We start from the raw sequence: 17,231 nt of genomic DNA, 5'->3' as shown, positions 1-17,231 counted from the left end.
CAACGCTTATAATGTAATGGCAGCTACAGGGGTGGATGGCTCACACCTTTAATCCCAGCACGTGGGAGGCAGAGGCAGGTAGATTTCTTTCTGAGTTCAAGGCCAGCCTGGTCTACAAGAGTGAGTTCCGAGAGAGAGAGAGAGAGAGAGAGAGAGAGAGAGAGAGAGAGAGAGAGATGAAGAGAGAGAGGAAGAAAGAAAGGAAAAAAGAAGGAAAGAGAGAGAGAGAAAGAAAGAAAGAAAGAAAGAAAGAAAGAAAGAAAGAAAGAAAGAAAGAAAGAAAGAAAGAAAAGACCCCTTATTCTTCTGCATGCCCTTCCTCCTTGAAGGGCAAACCTCGGAGGGTGAATTTACCTTGGGAGTAAAAGATTGTGAAGGGTCACTTAACACTCGTAGAGACCCCCAGAACGTCTCCCTGCTGCAATGACTCAGGGGAGCCCTTTAAGAAGATAAATTTGGTCGGTGCAAATGACATGAACTTAATATTCATGGAGACTGTGCTGTTGAAGAAATGGAGAGGTCTAGTTTTTTAATCCTCTCGATGATAGAGGAAAAACTAGTGTCTGGGGAAAGGAGAGAGCCTGCCCTAACCAGGGCTACATGTGGAACCCAGACCAGTGTGATTCCGTGTCTCAAGCTTGCCAAACCTGCATCAGAGCCTGTCTCCCACAGTGTAGGCAGACCTACATGAGAACTCAGGACTATGCAGGGTTTGTGCTCCAGCTGACTTCAGAAGGCCTTACTGTGGCCACGATGCACCTCCCCGGCCCCACACATCAGACTGGCCAAAGGCTTGCATTTCTGAGGTCACAGTCCACATTCCCACCTCTCTCCCTGTAAAGCCACTTGAGACTGAAGAGCCTTTTCTCTGACTGAACCTGAAACAGAACCGTCATGGTCTCAGGCCTAAATGTACTCCTGTGTGTCTCTCATTTCCCTGGTCTTCTGCCTCTGCTCTGCCCCTCTGTGGCAGAGAGAAGGGATGAGGGGATTTCTTCTCCAGTCCCGTGGCTTGGATGGCAGAGACTCGCATCTCAGCATCCATTTCCGGTTCCGGTGTTTGCCTGAAGAATCTTGCAGCACTCAAGAGTGCTGAGTCACCCCGGCTCCCCCAAGAAAGAAAGCAGGGCTTTGGAGGTACATTGAGGCGGCCCCGTTGGCCCTCTGAGCAGAGAGCTGGGACTCGGATAGCCCTAGGCCAGCTTTGCTGTTCTGTTGTCATCTACAAAACCCTCAAGCCCCCCGGAGCTCAGATCTGAAATAGGCCCCACAGCTCCAGGCTCCCAGGAAGCTCTGGTGAACCTGAAACCCATGTTACTAGAACAGAAATAAGGAGATCTTGGGCAGTAAAAAGAGGCCGTTGTGCGCAGCAAGTGGTGAGGCCGGCGCTCCAGGCCGGGCATGTGCCCCTGTCTCTGAGCTCTTAGTTAGACCCGGTCTAGGGGGGAAAAAAGCGGAAGAAAGGGAGGGGGAGGGGGGCAGTGTCGTTGCACAAATGGAAGATGGAGAACGTCAGCTTTAGAGAGAGCAATAAAAGCACTGCCTCCCCCGCCCCCCCTCACCCCAACCCTGAGAACCTCATCGGGCCTCAGTTTACTTATCCGTAGACTTTCCCAGGACTAATCAGCAGAGAATCCTCAGACACCTCCCCAACCCACAGTCCAGCCTAGGCAGAAACAAAGCTTCAAGGCTCAGAGAATCTCAATGGGGGTGTGGAGCAAGATGACAACCTGGGGTTAACCCCCTCCCCCCCCCCCGGCCTCCACCCATCCACCTCCTCCCCCCTCCCCCCTCCCCGGCCAGCTGGCCTAGCCCCCCTTGTACAGACCAAGGCCGGCTTGTCTGAGAGGCCCATCAGCTCCACCCCATTGAGTTTCCCTGACCAGCAATTCTGTATTTAATCAAGGGCCAAGCGGTCTGCCTAGGGCTGGAGGCAATGATAGGGTCTGGGGAGGGAGGGAGAGGGAGCCGGGTACTGGAAATGGGCCAGAGACAGCATTTTTTGGATTCTTTCAGAAAACTTTGACCCATAGCCAGGGCATCTCTTTTGCAAGACAGAATCCCTTTGCTTTCCTCTCCTGCCTGCCCGGAAAGCCTGGAAGTTATCGAGTCCTTGGTTTGGCCAAAGAGAAGCAGCCTAGTTCCGAGGCAGCCTAGACTTTTCCTGCCACCCCCCCCACCCCCATAAAGAGCCGATTCAGGATTCAGTCTCTGCTACGTGCATAGGCCCCCTGCTACCGCCCCGCCACGGTGACAGTTGGGCGGTGCTTTTGCCATAGGGGGCTGCCGCCCTCACCCCTGTGAGACCAGGGGTCTGAATGCAGACGCCAGAGAAGAGGAGGGGCCGGCCGAGGAGGGGGGATGCTCCGATAGAGGAGGGGGGCGTGACTCCCAGCCCCCAAGATCTGCTTGGCAAACGGCAGACTGTGCCGACTTCTCCCCAAGGGATTGGATTGGCGTTTTCATGCGTTCTGTGCAGCCTCTGAGCCTGTGACAGTCTCCAACCTCCCCTCCCTCCTGCTCCTGCCTCACTCATTTGTTCTCGGCGTATGCTCATTACAGGACATCTTCAGCAGGCAGCATTAACAAACGCTTTATTGAGACCAGAGCAAACCCTCATAAAACTCCTGGGCTTGTGAGTCCTGAAGGAGGAAACTCCCCACCCGAAGCCTCCCTGTAGAGGCTCCAAAAGAGGACTCTGTCTGCTTCCCTCCAGATCCCTCTAGCTTTCTGACGCTGAAGTCCAGCCCAGGCTGTTGCTGGACCTTTTAGGCTCTGAGTTTCCTGCTTACAAAATCCTGAGGTCTTTTCAGGGACAGGTGTGTGATCCCTGCTTATAGAAATGGAAACATGGTTCAGAGAAGGGGGTGGCGGGCCAGCACCCTCTCTGCAGGCAGGGCATGGATCTGGGATTAGAAAGCAAGTTCTCATCAGCCAAGAGAGTGCCCTTTAGTTTAAGCCCATGACATTTAGGCACCTAGGCTGTGCCTGTGACTCGTTTTCAGCCCTGGGGAGGGCAGGGTGGAGAGGGGGCTTAGGAAGGGGATAGGTGAGGGGCTCACCTCACTAATCTGGGGCTTCTTGTACTCTGTGTACCCCACTTTTTCCTGCTTGGGCAGGAGCCCTTATCCCAGGGCCCCAGCCCCAAGATCCTCCGATCTCCTTAGCTCTGGCTGAGAACCCAGCCCTTTCAGTCCTCCAGCCACATGGCACTGCTCCGGATAATTTGGGAGGCTGAGGTCAGGGGATTTGGAAGGAAGGGAGGGATGCAGGAGAGCCAAGGAGACCTCAGTGATCACCGAGGAGGGGAGGGTGGCACCTGTCGGCGTCTCTCAATTTAACCAAGGACTTTGGGGGGGGTGGTGGACCCAAACAACAGCTCCCCAAACCCAAATAATTGCTATATTAGCCTCAGTTTGTTGACTGAAGACAAGGGGAGCCTAAGGGAGCCCCACCAATTCAGGAACCTGCTTGGGCAAGGTCAGATATCCCCCCTTGGGCTGAAGATTTCCACCACCCCCCCAGCCCCAGATTCAAAGAGTTAACATTGCTTGCCTAACCACCCTATCTCCTCTGGGGAAAAGGGAGCCATGGCTAGGGAAACACAAGCTCACAGCCTCTGAGAGCTACATGACGATTAATAGATGCAAATTGAGAATACTGGATGACAATTAATGTATGCAAATTAAGAACACCTGGACAACCCGTCTTAAAAAATCCCAACATCTTTTCTCAGAGGTTTAAAAGACTTTATTTTATTTATTTATTTTTTTTACACTTTATTTCTTTTAATTTGAACATTTATATATGCGTATGCTACATGTGTGTCTGGTGCTCTTGAAACTGCTTTTACAATCAATGGTGAGCTGCCATATAGGTATTGGGAACTGAACCTGTGTCTCCTGGAAAAACAATAAATGATCATTACTGCGGAGTCGTCTATTCAACCTCCACATTAAAAAAAAAACATTTATTTATTTACATTTTACTTTATTATTTTAAAACATTTATTTGATTTTTATTTTTTACACTTTTATTTTTTACATATATAGACAAAGGTGTGTGTGTGTGTGTGTGTGTGTGAGAGAGAGAGAGAGAGAGAGAGAGAGAGAGAGAGAGAGAGGGAGAGGGAGAGGGAGGGAGGGCAGGGGTGTGGGGGGGGAGAGTCATGTACTGGCCTGACAAGAAAGACAACAGTTCTCAGTCTCTCCTTCCGCCATGTGGGGTCTGGAGATTAAGTTCAAGCTGCAGTGTCAGGCTTGGTGGCAAGCACCTTGACAGTTTACCAGATTCCAGCTATGTCAATGACTCTATTTACATTTTATTTAAGGGGGGGTTCTGTGGGGATCAAAGGACAACTACAGGAGTCAAGGATCAAACTCAAGTTTGGCTGCAACCACCTTCTACCCAGCAAGCCACCTCCCTGGCCCAGTAAATCTATCAGTTCACTGGGCTCCTCCTCCTCCTTTTGAAACTCAGAATGGGAAATGGGGGGCTTCCCAGCTGAGTAAAATGCTTTCAGCCCTTGCTGGGGGGACTAGCAGGAAAAAGGGATTGCCCCAATACCCCCCCCCCACTCCCATCCTCTAAACCACCCCTGGTTGGAAACCACTAAGTGAAGATGTGTGTGTGTGTGTGTGTGTGTGTGTGTGTCTGTCTGTCCTTCTGCATTTGATGGTGAACAAATTGGCAAGACTGTCAACATGTGTCACTGTGAACAAAGATAGGCTGGATTGTGTGTGCTTTGGTGTAATTTGTGTGTTGGAAGAATCCTCAAATCTGAGACAGATTTGGGGACTAGATATAGGTGTTGCTATCAGGTGTGAAGCTGTATATGTTGGAAAAAATCAGTGCTTTTATGTTTCAGCATGATAAGGAAGGCCCAGACTGTGATTGTGGTACCTGTGAGAGGAGGAGGGGTAGGGGGTGACGCATGATGTCGTCGGTGTTTACCAGTGGTCTCCTGTGTTTACAGGCGGGCTGCGTGGAGGGGCGGCATAGGCAGGAGGACTCTCTGTCTTTCATAGCTGGCGCTTCCCCTGCTTGGAACAGATCGGACAGTGTTCCTGCTGCCCTGGTCTGTGACCTGTGCCCCAGGGACAGGCATTAAGGTTTGCCTTGCTGAAAGGTGTGTTTGGGTTGGGGGTCCGTGGGACAAGTGCGTCTGCACCTTCCCCAAACTCCACAATGGCAAGGCTAGCCGGGGGGCTTCGGCTTTTCGTGGTGGTTTTCGTGTGTGCATCTGTGATCATGTGCATCTTCCACATCTTTGTGGTGTGCGTTTGGGTCCTCCTGGGCTTCTGACCCGCGCCATGTGTGCGCGGGACTCCAGCCCTAAGTGTCTTACAGTGTCTGCGAGCGTTTTTTGTATTCTGAGTGCGTGCAAGGGCTTTCTCTCGCCTGGCTTGGTTCCTGAGACTTGTGCTAAGCGGGCCTGTGCAAGAGCCGCCGCCTCCGCCTCCAGCCGCGTGCTGTCCTGTGTGAGGACCGCGTGCCCATCGTGCGCAGGTACCCGTCTAGCCAAAGAGTGGGGCCGCGTGCGCGAGCCGCTTCCGGGCGCCGCGGAGCTGGGGGGGCGGCCCCGCCAGGGGGTGGGTCACCGGGACTGGCCGGCGCCTGCCCCGTGAGCGCGAGGCGTGGGCGGGGGCGGGGGCCGGGGGGGGGGGGGACCGACAGTACGAAAAGGCGGCGCGCGGGCCGCAGCGGCAGCTCCTCGCCAGCCGCACTTTGCAGCGTGCGCCCCAGTGCAACCCTGGCTTTCTTCCCGCTGGACACCGGTGCCCCCTTCGTGGTCCGCAACCAGAAGCCCAGCGCAGCCCCCGGAGCACCCCCTGCACCGCCTCCACTCCCCGGACCGCGACCCAGGCCACCCCGAGATGATCGCGACCGGAGCCCTCCTGCGCGTCCTCTTGCTCCTGCTGGCTTTCGGCCATAGCACCTATGGTGAGACCCCCTGGCGGCTTGGCTTGCGCCCCCTCTGGGGAAGCCTGCGATGCCCCGCCGACCACCCCACCCACCACCCCATTCTCCCTGTCCCGTGCGCCCCATGTCCCGCCCGTCCCACCTAACCCTAAGCCCCGCACTGTGCCCGCCTCAATCTCCCTGCGCCACTCTTGCGTGTTTAGCCCAATCCGGGGGTCCCAGGGTTTGTGGGAGGTGGAGGGTCCCAGCCCCTTCTAGCCCCGCAGAAGTGGCGTTCAAGAGGGGTGTCGTTGCGCGGATTGAGGAGGTATGAAAAAAGGAGACTACACTGGGAGGTATTCTATTAAAGGGGGAAAAAACGCTCTAAGGTGCAACTTTGGGGGTGTCTGTCGCGGCCTATGTGCTTAGGAACAGGTCTTGGGGGCTTTGGGAGTGACTTTGCAGTCGTAGCCCCCAATTTCCAACAGGAGCACAGCTGGAACCCCTCTTGGTGGCCTGTTTCTTTAGGTGAGGGGCTGCGACACTTCTCTCTGCAGAGGCCATCTGTCTCTGGCAGGAGAGTTGGCCCCTTCCCGCAGCGACCCCAGCCCTCAGTGCACCAATAGTTGTGAGTGGGGGTCGGGGGCTGTCTGAGAAGCCTGAAAACTGGTTGAATAAATGCATACAGTAGGTGTCTATTAAAGTGTCACACTCCCTTAAGAGCGTCAGAATCTCACAGGCCCTGCAGAGCTGTTGCGCAGTTCTTTTAGCATGACCAGCGTGGGCGAGGAGAGACAAGGGAGATAGGATTCAGCTGCCTGGTTTAACTAGGGTTAATCCTGGGGTAAAATCTAGACACTCCACCTGTGAGCTAGGCAGGTGGGCTTGTGTGGGCTTCTCCAGAGACCTCAAAATCTCCCCTTTAGCTCACTTTGCAAATGGGAGGATTGACAGCATGACCAGGGGTCAAAGGCTGCCTCTTCATTGTCTCGCATTCCTACTTTTAGGGGTCTGGGGGCTTTTATTTTCTTTGGGGAGAAAGGTGTCTGCTTTGCACTTGGACAATCAGGGGTGTGCTGTGCTTAACCCATGGCTAGGAGCAGGCAAGATTGTTTTTCTGGGTAGGTATGCACAGATAAGAAATGCCCACTGTGTACCAGGCTAGTAGGACCTAAGAGGGTCTTTGGGCCCCCTGCTGAGGGGCAGCAGGCCATTTGAGAGGAAATGGATTTTGTAGTGTTCTTTAGGCCTTGTGGGGTGAATTGTGTGTCCCTTTTTTCTCTTTCTCAGGGGCTGAATGTGACCCACCCTGCGACCCCCAGTACGGATTCTGCGAGGCTGACAATGTGTGCAGGTAATGGAGGAAGCTATTTGGGGGGGCCATGGGGTCCTGTGGCGTCTTGAAGCCAGGCTGAAAGGAGGGGGGGGTGCCTTGCTAAATAAACTGCGTCACAGCTTTCTTGCTTCTGAAGAAAACTGGTGGGGGGGGGGGTGGAGAGAGAAGGAGGGGGTGGAGGAGAGAGGGGGATCAGAAGAATGTCTTGCAGGGGGGAGGGAAGCCACTGTACATCACTGCACCAAATGTGGTTCTTGTGAGGGGTCTGGAAGACCCTTGTCTTTCTGCCCCTGAGCACCTTCTCTGAGTTTTCCATTCAGGTGGGCTGCTGTTTTTTTCCAGGGAGCCTCTGGCTTAGGACTCTACCAAGACCACCAAGTATTCTCCATTCAGCAGAAGACAAGTGGAGAACCCCTCTGGACCCCTGGTCCCCTCATGTGTCCTGTTTTCTCCCCTTTGTCCACACAGATGCCATGTTGGCTGGGAGGGCCCCCAGTGTGACAAGTGCGTCACCTCTCCTGGCTGTGTTAATGGCGTCTGCAAGGAACCATGGCAGTGCATCTGCAAGGACGGCTGGGACGGGAGGTTCTGCGAAATAGGTGGGCACCAACCTTAGCCTACCCTCACCCCTTCTCCTTGCCCTCCCTCCCTCACCCCTACCTCGGGCTATATCCCAGAACCCCTAAGGCTCTGCATCTGTGGCGTGTGATCTATAGTGTCTACGCACTTCCTGCTGGGCCTCAAATGTATAGACTGTTTTTTTGGGTTTTTTTCTTTTCTTTTCTTTTTTTTTTTTTTTTTTTTGTTTTTTTTATCTCATCACTGCGGGTTCTGGAACTTGGGGGTGGGAGGGGGTCGGGAGTGGGGTCGCAGGGAAACTGCCTGTTGAATAAAGATTGACAAAAACAACAATAACAACAAACAAAACAAAACAAAAAAACCCCACCATGCTTAGGGTGGCCGGACCATGGACTGGGGGTTCTTGCACAGGTTGCTCGAGTTGGGGGATTGGGGAGTTCTGTGTGTGCTGCGGGGGAGGGGATTCAGCAGGAGGAGGCTCAGACATCAAGAAAAGGGGACCAACAAACAAAAAGGGGAGGGGTGGGCTGAGTGTAACCACAAGGGAGGACGGGGTGGGGGGGGTGGGGGGGTGGGGGGGTGGGGGGTGGGAGGGTAGGAGGGTGGGGGGTGGGGGGAGTGACTCAGGTGTCTCAGGGGGCTGGGTGTAAGGAGAGGCTGAGAAAGGGTTAAGGTGCAGGTTGGTGTAATCTGTTGACTTCATTAATTTATATGATCATTGTAGATTGGCAGCTGCATTGTCTCAGGGCCGTTTCTCATTTACTAAACCTATCCACAGAGTCCAGACAAACTGAAGTCCTGGGGAATAAGGGTTTATGTGCCCCCCCCCAGGCGATACCCCAGCAGGAAGGCAGATGGCTAGATGCCCCAAGGAACTGTCTCCTCAACACTGGCAATGACAAATAGGGAAACCAAAGACCAAAGAAGCAAAGGGTACCCCAAATTGTCTGTAGTCTCCCTCTCCCCAGTGCTGGTCTGGCTGGTGGAGGAAGGGTTTTGCTGCAGCTGACTCATGGTCCAGCCATGGCTCTGCGGCCCCTTGCAGCAGCAGCAGCAGCAGCAGCAGCAGCAGCTTGTTTGGGGGTGCTAGGAAAAACCACTGACTAGGGTAGGCTTTTAGTCTGGATCCTTCCATTCTAAAAACCTGAACCCCAAAGAGCTTTCCAGACAGAATTCTTCCTCACAGATCCTTCCGCCTGCACCTCTCCACCAGATTCATGGTTGTCTGTGTGGAAATGGCCCGGGGGGGGGGGGGGGAGGGTGGTCAAGGGTTGTCCCAAGGGGGAAATAGCCCCTGGGTAATTTGCTGCCTCTCTCCCTGACTGGCTGCATGGTCACAGCTGTAGTTCAAGCAGAGAATCCCCTTGGACCTCTTCATGCAGCAGCTGATTTAACCATCCCTCACCCCACCCCACCCCACCCCCACCCCGTCTTTGGGGTGGGAGGCTTTAGAGAGTTGGTATTTAGAGGGGGTGAGCAGGCATAGTCTCGGGGTGGTGGTCACCAGATCTTTATCTTAAATTCAAGACCCCGGTCGGCGGGCTTGCAGGGCAGAGAAGCCAAGCCGCGGCAGAGACTCTTTGCACTAACGTTTTGCTGTCGCTATCCCGGAAAGATAAATCCTCTTTATGTTTTCTTGCACCACACAGGGCTCCTGCAGGTTTTTCTGTTGATTGACAGTGGTCTCCCCTCAGTCAGGGTGCAAGGCCCTTTGAAAAAGGAGAGGGGAAAAAAACATCTTCATGTGTAGCCTTAACACCAGGAAACCCTTCCTGGGGGCTGTCTTCACTGGCTAGCCCTGGCTTTCTACAGCTCAAAATTAAAGAAAACCCCTAGAGATTAGCAAAGAGAGCTCTCCCCCCCCCTTTATATGGAGGGAAACTGAGGCAGAGCAGGAAGGAACTGAACTCTGTGGAACAGCAGGTTGGAGAGCCACAAAGGCTCCTTTGCTAGCCCTGCTGAGGAGCTGGGGTCTCTCTCCTCAGTCAGAGAACTCTTGCCCCAAGTCCCTTTGTTCAGCCCCTTCTGGCTCGCCGAGCCTGAATAATGAAGTGGTCCTGACAGGGGGTATTAAACCACAGCCGATGCAGCAGTGCTCCTGGAAACCCGTGTGGACAGGAGAGCGCTCAATAGTTCTAATTTTTCTGCCTTCAAAAGATGTAGCCTTTTTATCCCTGGACCCCCTTAGTTCAGAACCTGAGAACAGAAGGACCACGGGTTGGGGACGGCAGCACTGGTGCTAAATTAGACTTCTTGTTTCCCAATGGGGGACTTGGTTGGGAATGTGTGAAGAGCCGGTGGGGGCTTTTCCCTTCCCCTGAAATGTCAACCCTTACTGGCTCCCCAGCCTAGAGACCCTTTCTCTAAATGTAAGAGGGGAGACAGGCCTCAAGGCATCTTAGCTGCTTCCCTGTTGTGAGGAGAAACAGGCTTCAGAGGTGAAGGTTGTGTTGCGGCACTACAAGGGTGACAGCAAAGGGTCTAGCTGCTTCTCTGGCCTTGGCAGTCTCACTAGCGACCTTCCTAACCCTCAGCCCTTCAGTTCTTTCCATAGAATCATTGCATCCTCCCGCTATGAGCCCCCCCCCCCCGAAATCACTAGCCGAGCCACTTAGGGGTCCTGTCTTAGGTGTCTGGCCAGGAAAGCTAAGCACTAGGTTATTTTCCCCCCCATTTCGCAGACATTCGGGCTTGCACCTCAGCACCCTGCGCCAACAACGGAACTTGCGTGGACCTCGACAAAGGCCAGTACGAATGCTCCTGCACCCCCGGGTTTGCTGGAAAGGACTGCCAGCACAAGGCTGGGCCCTGCGTGATCAATGGGTAAATATTCTAACCTCACTCTAGGAGACTTGCCTCCCCCACCCCCATCCCCACCCCCACCCCCAGGGCCCTTTCAGCGGAACCCATAACCTGATGAAAGACGTGCTCCTGCAATCTGTGCCCCCTCCAATTCACTCTGACTGGGTGGGGGGCTTTAGGTAGGAATGTGTCATTTCCATAATTTTTCTTTTAATGGTCCTGAAGGCGATCTCATAGTCCCCTGACGCCCCCCAGGCTCCGATGCTGGTGATTGACAGCTGATTAAAATGGGGAAGGAGATGCTAAGCTGGATAATTTTCTAAAGGCAACATAATAAAAGATCAGAGTTCAGCAGGGCCAGGCCGTGAAACCCTCTTACCATATTGTAGGGAGCAGTTTAGGGCATTTCAATTGGATTTCCTGGGATGTCTAAGGAGATTGGAGGAGATGGGGCGGGGGAGGCACAAGTGTAAGCTAGCCTTAGTGAGAAAGAGGCTCTGGGGGAGGGGGGAAATGTTCAAGATCCAGGAATCTGCTGAAGCTTTGAACAGTCAGGAACATAGGGGGGGTCTAATGATCTGTATTTAGAAGGGACATAGAAGGTAGTGACCATTGAACTGCACTGCTGTTTACTGGAAAAGGGAAAACAAGGAGCAAGACCTTTCAACTTGTTTTGTTCTAACAGACTTGAACTAGTCTGTCAAAATAGAGCCCAGGGGCCCTTAGGATGTTTTCAGAGCCCAGTTACTCTGCAGCCCTTGGCCCAAAGCTGCAATGCTTATTCCTTGTGTATTGGGGGGGGGGGGGGCTTCCTTTCCCGGAGTTTTGGCATTTATCAGATGACAAAGGGCTAGCTCGTTTAAAAGCACTTACATTAAATGCTCCGTGTGCTCCGCTTTGAGCAAACAGCTTCAGTTTGCACGCTGCACTTGGGTGAATAGACCACTATTAAACAGCCTGCCACAGACACCACTCCCGCCAGCATAGATACAACCAGTATTTCTTTCACTGAGAGTCCCCCAAGGGTTTCTCTCACAATAGCTGACTGGGTCCACTCCACTAGAAATTAAAAAAAAAAAAAAAAAAAAAAAAGGTCAGGGGTGTGGTGTGGTGGGGGAATGCAGACTAGACCCCCTAGGTAACAGTAGACCTCCCCTGGAGAACCCAGGAACTGTACCCCTTACCCTCTCATCTGAGGGGTAAGCCTATTGAAAGAACTAACTCTCCAAACTGTTACAATTTCTGTCTCTCCCAGCCTCAGTTTCCCCATCTGACTAGTGATTTACAATCTGTGCTCTGACCTCAGAGACTAAGAGGTGGGAGAGGACAGGAGATAGGGCATGGGAAGTCGGTCGGTTCTGTTCCTACTGCTCTGTCCTAGCCCAGACCCCCAACCCGCCCCCAGGAGGGCTCTTTACCGTGTCTTTGTTTTACAGTTCTCCCTGCCAGCACGGAGGTGCCTGCGTGGATGATGAGGGCCAGGCCTCGTATGCTTCCTGCCTGTGCCCCCCTGGCTTCTCAGGCAACTTCTGTGAGATCGTAGCCAACAGCTGCACCCCTAACCCTTGCGAGAACGATGGCGTCTGCACCGACATCGGGGGTGACTTCCGTTGCCGCTGCCCAGCTGGATTCGTCGACAAGACCTGCAGCCGCCCGGTGAGCAACTGCGCCAGTGGTCCGTGCCTGAACGGGGGTACCTGCCTCCAGCACACCCAGGTGAGCTTCGAGTGTCTGTGCAAGCCCCCGTTCATGGGTCCCACATGCGCGAAGAAGCGGGTGGCTACTACCCCCGTGCAGGTGACCCACCTGCCCAGCAACTACGGGCTCACCTACCGCGTGACCCCCGGGGTGCACGAGCTGCCTATCCAGCAGCCCGAGCAGCACATCCTGAAGGTATCCATGAAAGAGCTCAACAAGAGTGCCCCTCTCCTCACCGAGGGACAGGCCATCTGCTTCACCATCCTGGGTGTGCTCACCAGCCTGGTGGTGCTGGGCACCGTGACCATCGTCTTTATCAACAAGTGCGAGACCTGGGTGACCAACCTGCGCTACAATCACATGCTACGTAAGAAGAAGAACCTGCTGCTGCAGTACAACAGCGGCGAGGAGCTGGCGGTCAACATCATCTTCCCCGAGAAGATCGACATGACCACCTTCAACAAGGAGGCTGGTGATGAGGAGATCTAAGCAGCGCTCCCCACCCCATCCCATCCCACCCCACCCCACCCCACCCCCAGGCCCTCCTCTATTATCGGGGTTCATTAGAGCTCGCTATACGCGGTCTGCGCTGCTTCTCTTTGTGGTGGAGTTTGCGCTTTTGTGTGGAATCTAGTGAACGCTCTGCTTACATATATTGTCTTGTGTTGCTGTGTGACCTGCTGCCACGCTCTCTAAGAACCCCCTTGCTCCCTATTAATGCATGATAATGAATAATAATAATAAGAATTTCATCTCTAAATGAGTTAAAGATAAGTATGTTATTCTAAACTCTTTCAAATATCAAATATAAAATATCAAAAAGACAAAAAAAAAACATGGTAACAGAACCAGGACCGGGTGCTGAGGTCTCTCTCCCGGGGGATGTCAGCCACCAGGTCCTCGTGAAACCATAAGAATCCTGTGCTTGACCACACACTGTGAAAAGGGCTAAACTCTTTCGTTCGTTAATTCTCACACACACTCACATCAAGTCTCACACCGCAACCCTTAGATCTTTCCGATTGATTGTGACTTTGCAGTGTGTAGTGGCTGTGTGCCAGGCAGAGAGAGACCCCAGGTTGGCAGAGAGGTCAGGACCTAGTCCCAACCCTGCTGCTCACTCGCCGTGTGACCCTTGGCGAGACCCCCACCTCCAACCCTGGGCCACTTCCCCACCCCTCCCCATAAGGGAGGGGTGCAAACACTCAAACACCGAAGAAGTCCTCTCTAGCTCCCAAATTCAGAATTAGGAACGAGGGATATATACCAAAACACTTCTTGACCCCAAAAGTAGGATCTGATGGAGACTTGGTCTCATCCTGGGATCCGAAAGGTTTTGGCCTATCCTGACTGTACACTTGATATTGAAGTCGATCCCAATAGCGTTTCTCAAAATGGCGGGCCTCCTGGCTCATGTCCAGTTTGGGAAAAATTGGCCCCGTTAGGTCGAGATGTGCCATTTGGTGTTACCTCTTGAGCAGCCCACTCCCCACCCCAGCCCAAGACTCCACCTCATGGCCCACAGACCCCACCCCATACCTGCCCAGCACCCTTTAGACTAGAGATGTGCTTTCAGACTTAAGTGTACCTTAGACCACAAGTGCCCCCCCTGGCAAAATCTGAGCGAGTGAGCAATGCAGCCCCCGCCAAGGTTTTCACAGGCTTTAGTGCAAACTATTGCTTGTGGGGTGTTTTCTTGTTCTGTGGCAAAAGTGGGAAAGCAGTTCTCCACAGCCATGGATGTACCTTTGTGTAGCTGAGGTTAGGACCCTCAGGAGATCCCAAAAACACCTAGCCAGCTTCTTAAGTAGAATTTTGACTTATTTTTTAAAAAGAGCATATATCTTTTTTTGCAAAACAAAAACCAAAAAAAAAAAAAAATAGAAAGAAATGGGAGAGAGTCCTGTGTAGCTTCCCAGCCCCTGTTTGGGGTCCGGCTGCTCCACAGTCCTTGAGTCCCCGCTAGAAATATTTTGCTTCTTGGATTATTTGGGTAGGGTAGGAACCTATGGCCTGAGCTTTAAGTGTGAGCCGTGTTTACCTTGCTCTGAGTATTCGCTTGCATTGTCCCCCGTTGTTGCTCAAGTCACGATCACAGCACACACCTCATGGTCATCAACCATTGGTCATACGCGTCTCCGTTGTCACACATCATCGACCCAGTCACCCCTCCGACCTCTACCCCAGGTTCATTTCACTCAAAGCCCTGACTCAAAAGAATCTCTCCCCAACCATTCATTGGTCATTCATTACCTTCAGTCCAAGCCCGGTCCAGTCCCACCCTGAAATCCCTCCCCATTTGCTCCCCACCCTTATCCTCATGAGGGTGTATCCCAGCTCCCCAAATTCCCACCACCTCCCAATCCCTGCTCCTAGTGCCTGCTCTCCCTCGAGGCCCCTCCCTCCCTCCCTCCAGGCCCCTCTCCTGCCTCCAATCAGCCCCGCCCTGAGGCAAGCCAATCACGAGTCACAATCTCTAGTCACAATCACGAGTCATCTCATTTCATTTTGAGTTCGTTATAAGAAATAAAATCTAAAAAAAAAAAAAAAAATAACTATTGGCAAATGCCAGGCGGGTTTCTGATACCCTTCCTGGCCTCTCAGCGTGAGACCTTGACTGGGTCTGCTAATGATTCTGTTCCTCAGTTTCCCCAATTTGAAATTCTACAATTGGACAAAAACGCCTATTTCTCCACTCCATTTTTTTTTATCTCCACGTTGTGGAGAGCAGCCGTGTCTCTGTGTCTCTCGTGACAAAAGGGGGCCCGGCTGTTCTCCTAGCAACTCCTCATCCATCCAAAAGATTCATCATCCACCATTCATCCAGTCAGGGAGTGTTTCCAAGCACCTGCAGTGTGTAAGGCAGTGGGTGTTTTGGAGCTGTGGGATGTGCAGGCTGAGGGGCATAGTGTGGGAGGGAGTAGGCATGCGTGTGCCCCCAGGAAGCCTAGCACAGTGCAGGTTAAAAAAACAACCCAAAACACCGTGGAAGCCGGGTGGTCCAGAGCAGGTGCCTCCCTCGAGTGCCACCATCTCACCTTCCGACGTGACAAAAGATCAAGAAACCAACATCGATGAGGCCCGCCCCGTCAAAATTCCACTGCGGCATCCAACCACGCAACAGGAGCAGCGTTGGCAGTCTCACCATGGTCTTCACGTCCGCAGAACCGGTCCATCCGTGACCCCCACGATAATCTGCTGAGAGCATCGAATCTCTGACTACACATTCACATCTCGTGTGTGTGTCTGGTGTAGTGCAGTGTAAGCAACGGGCGGTGAAGCTAAGAGATGGCTGCCTGGGACATTTTCAACTAATCTGATCCCAAATTAAAAGTGGTGATAATTCTGCAACCAAAAACGTTAATGAAATGTCCACCAGGGCGCTTTTTCTAGCTTCCCCCATTTCTGATCGGCAAGTCCAGACGCAATGCAAAGAAAAAACAACAACCTTGTTTTGCGTTTAATAAAGGAACAAGGGCTCTTACTTGTGTTTGCTATTTACTTATGACGCGCCAGTTACCCCGGCCCCACCCATGACGGCCTTAAACACAGGCCAGGAAGAGTGGTGCTCTGCTGAGTTCCAGCTCTCACTGTGGCCTAGTGCCACAGGGTTCAGGGTTAAGGGTGGGGGGACTTGAAACCTCAGCATTTCCTAACCACAGGAGGCCCGAGACCACCAGGACTTGGCAGGGAAGACCTTGTCCATATCTTGCTCCCTCAGTGTGGCTGCTCTTGGGAGGTGTGGATGGATCTGGAGCATGAGAGGGACATGAACAGGGGCCCCAGGGATCCACACAGGAGCAACACGGTCTTCCTGCACACCAAGTTTGGGCCCAGAGCTCTGTGGGCTCTTCCATGGCCTTTCTGGGGGTTCTTAGAGGGTTGTTGCTAAGGTGAGAGGGAACATGGGTTGGTGGGTACCCAACAAGGGCTACTTGGAGCATGGCGGGTATGCAGGCACCTTTCTTGCTCCTAGCTCAGTCTCTGTGTGTGTCCTGGAAGTGCCTACTCCTCTATCCCAGGGCAGCAGCAGCCATGGATCAAATCAGCGATACAACCTCTGGATACCCGACTCAGGAGGCCCAGATGATACCCGTGGCCTTAGGAGCCTCAGTCTAGCTCCTGCCGGTCCAAGAAGTGCCCCGCACTCTAATAGCCCATCTCCAGCCTCTCCCATGACCTGTGGGCACCCAGCTGCCCGGGTCCAGAACCTGGTGTCTTTAAGGGATCACCTCCTTCCTCTGCCCACTCTCCTGAGTCCTCTCACCTCTTTTTGGCTTCATTCTTTGCCCCTTAGAGTCCCAGGCCTATTTTCCCTCTATGAATCTCCTGTGTCTGCTGTGGCCTGTTTCCCTCTGTGCACATATAAAGCAGAGTACACAGGAGAGACTAGAAGAGGACATAAGATCTTGTACCTGGACAGTGTCCTAAAAGCTATAGGAAACTAGCACAGTCATGTGGAGGAAACACAGAAGCATCTACATGGAGAATACATTTTCTATCAAAACATTAACCCTCAAATTCCCCCAACATAATCAGTGGGAATGCGGGAGACAGCCAGTGACAGAAGTCAACCTGACCCAGGAACTCCAGCACCCAACGCTCTGAAGGAATAAAAAATGTCCAGGTTAGGGACACGGGTCCAGTGAAACGGGTCATAGAGTAGGAGCACCCAGTTTTGAAACTGGGGAACAAAGAGAAGTGACCTTTATAGCCGATGAGTAGAGAAACAGACCCCAGGTCAAGGTCAAGAGCATTTTCTGGGAAAGCAATTCTAACCAAATGTGAGATGGAAAAACTAGTGACCTTAGAGGAGGCAGTGGGGCGGGTAGCTGGGTGGGTGGGGTCTGGGTCAAGAGGAATGTGAGAGGCATCCTGAGCAGCCACAGCCGTGGAAAATATCCATCCCAGGGCT

General features: G+C 53.0%; 1 protein-coding gene across 3 annotated transcripts; it reads left to right on the top strand.

Moving 5' to 3' along the window:
• The first annotated feature begins 5,684 nt into the window (after positions 1 to 5,684).
• Positions 5,685 to 14,871, top strand: Dlk1 (delta like non-canonical Notch ligand 1). 3 transcript variants are annotated; one of them, XM_052185029.1, is made up of 6 exons: positions 5,685 to 5,943; positions 7,192 to 7,255; positions 7,706 to 7,836; positions 10,498 to 10,639; positions 12,055 to 12,334; positions 12,563 to 14,871. In XM_052185029.1, exons 1-6 carry the CDS (start codon positions 5,877 to 5,879, stop codon positions 12,803 to 12,805), a joined length of 927 nt encoding a protein of 308 aa, XP_052040989.1. In that variant the 5' UTR covers positions 5,685 to 5,876; the 3' UTR covers positions 12,806 to 14,871. The 3 variants fall into 3 exon arrangements, with proteins under 3 accessions (XP_052040989.1, XP_052040988.1, XP_052040987.1); XM_052185028.1 differs by having other exon boundaries at positions 12,557 to 14,871; XM_052185027.1 differs by having other exon boundaries at positions 12,055 to 14,871.
• Positions 14,872 to 17,231: the final 2,360 nt, after the last annotated feature.

Source organism: Apodemus sylvaticus, chromosome 6 (assembly GCF_947179515.1).
Source record: "Apodemus sylvaticus chromosome 6, mApoSyl1.1, whole genome shotgun sequence".
NCBI classification, from domain to species: domain Eukaryota; kingdom Metazoa; phylum Chordata; class Mammalia; order Rodentia; family Muridae; genus Apodemus; species Apodemus sylvaticus.
This window is presented reverse-complemented; position numbering and strand designations above follow the sequence as displayed.

Coding starts and splice junctions, on each gene's coding strand:
- Dlk1 (XM_052185027.1), top strand. CDS start 5,877: ATGATCGCGACCGGAGCCCTCCTGCGCGTCCTCTTGCTCCTGCTGGCT. Junction 5,944..7,191: donor TTTCGGCCATAGCACCTATG/GTGAGACCCCCT, acceptor TCTCTTTCTCAG/GGGCTGAATGTGACCCACCC. Junction 7,837..10,497: donor CGGGAGGTTCTGCGAAATAG/GTGGGCACCAAC, acceptor CCCATTTCGCAG/ACATTCGGGCTTGCACCTCA.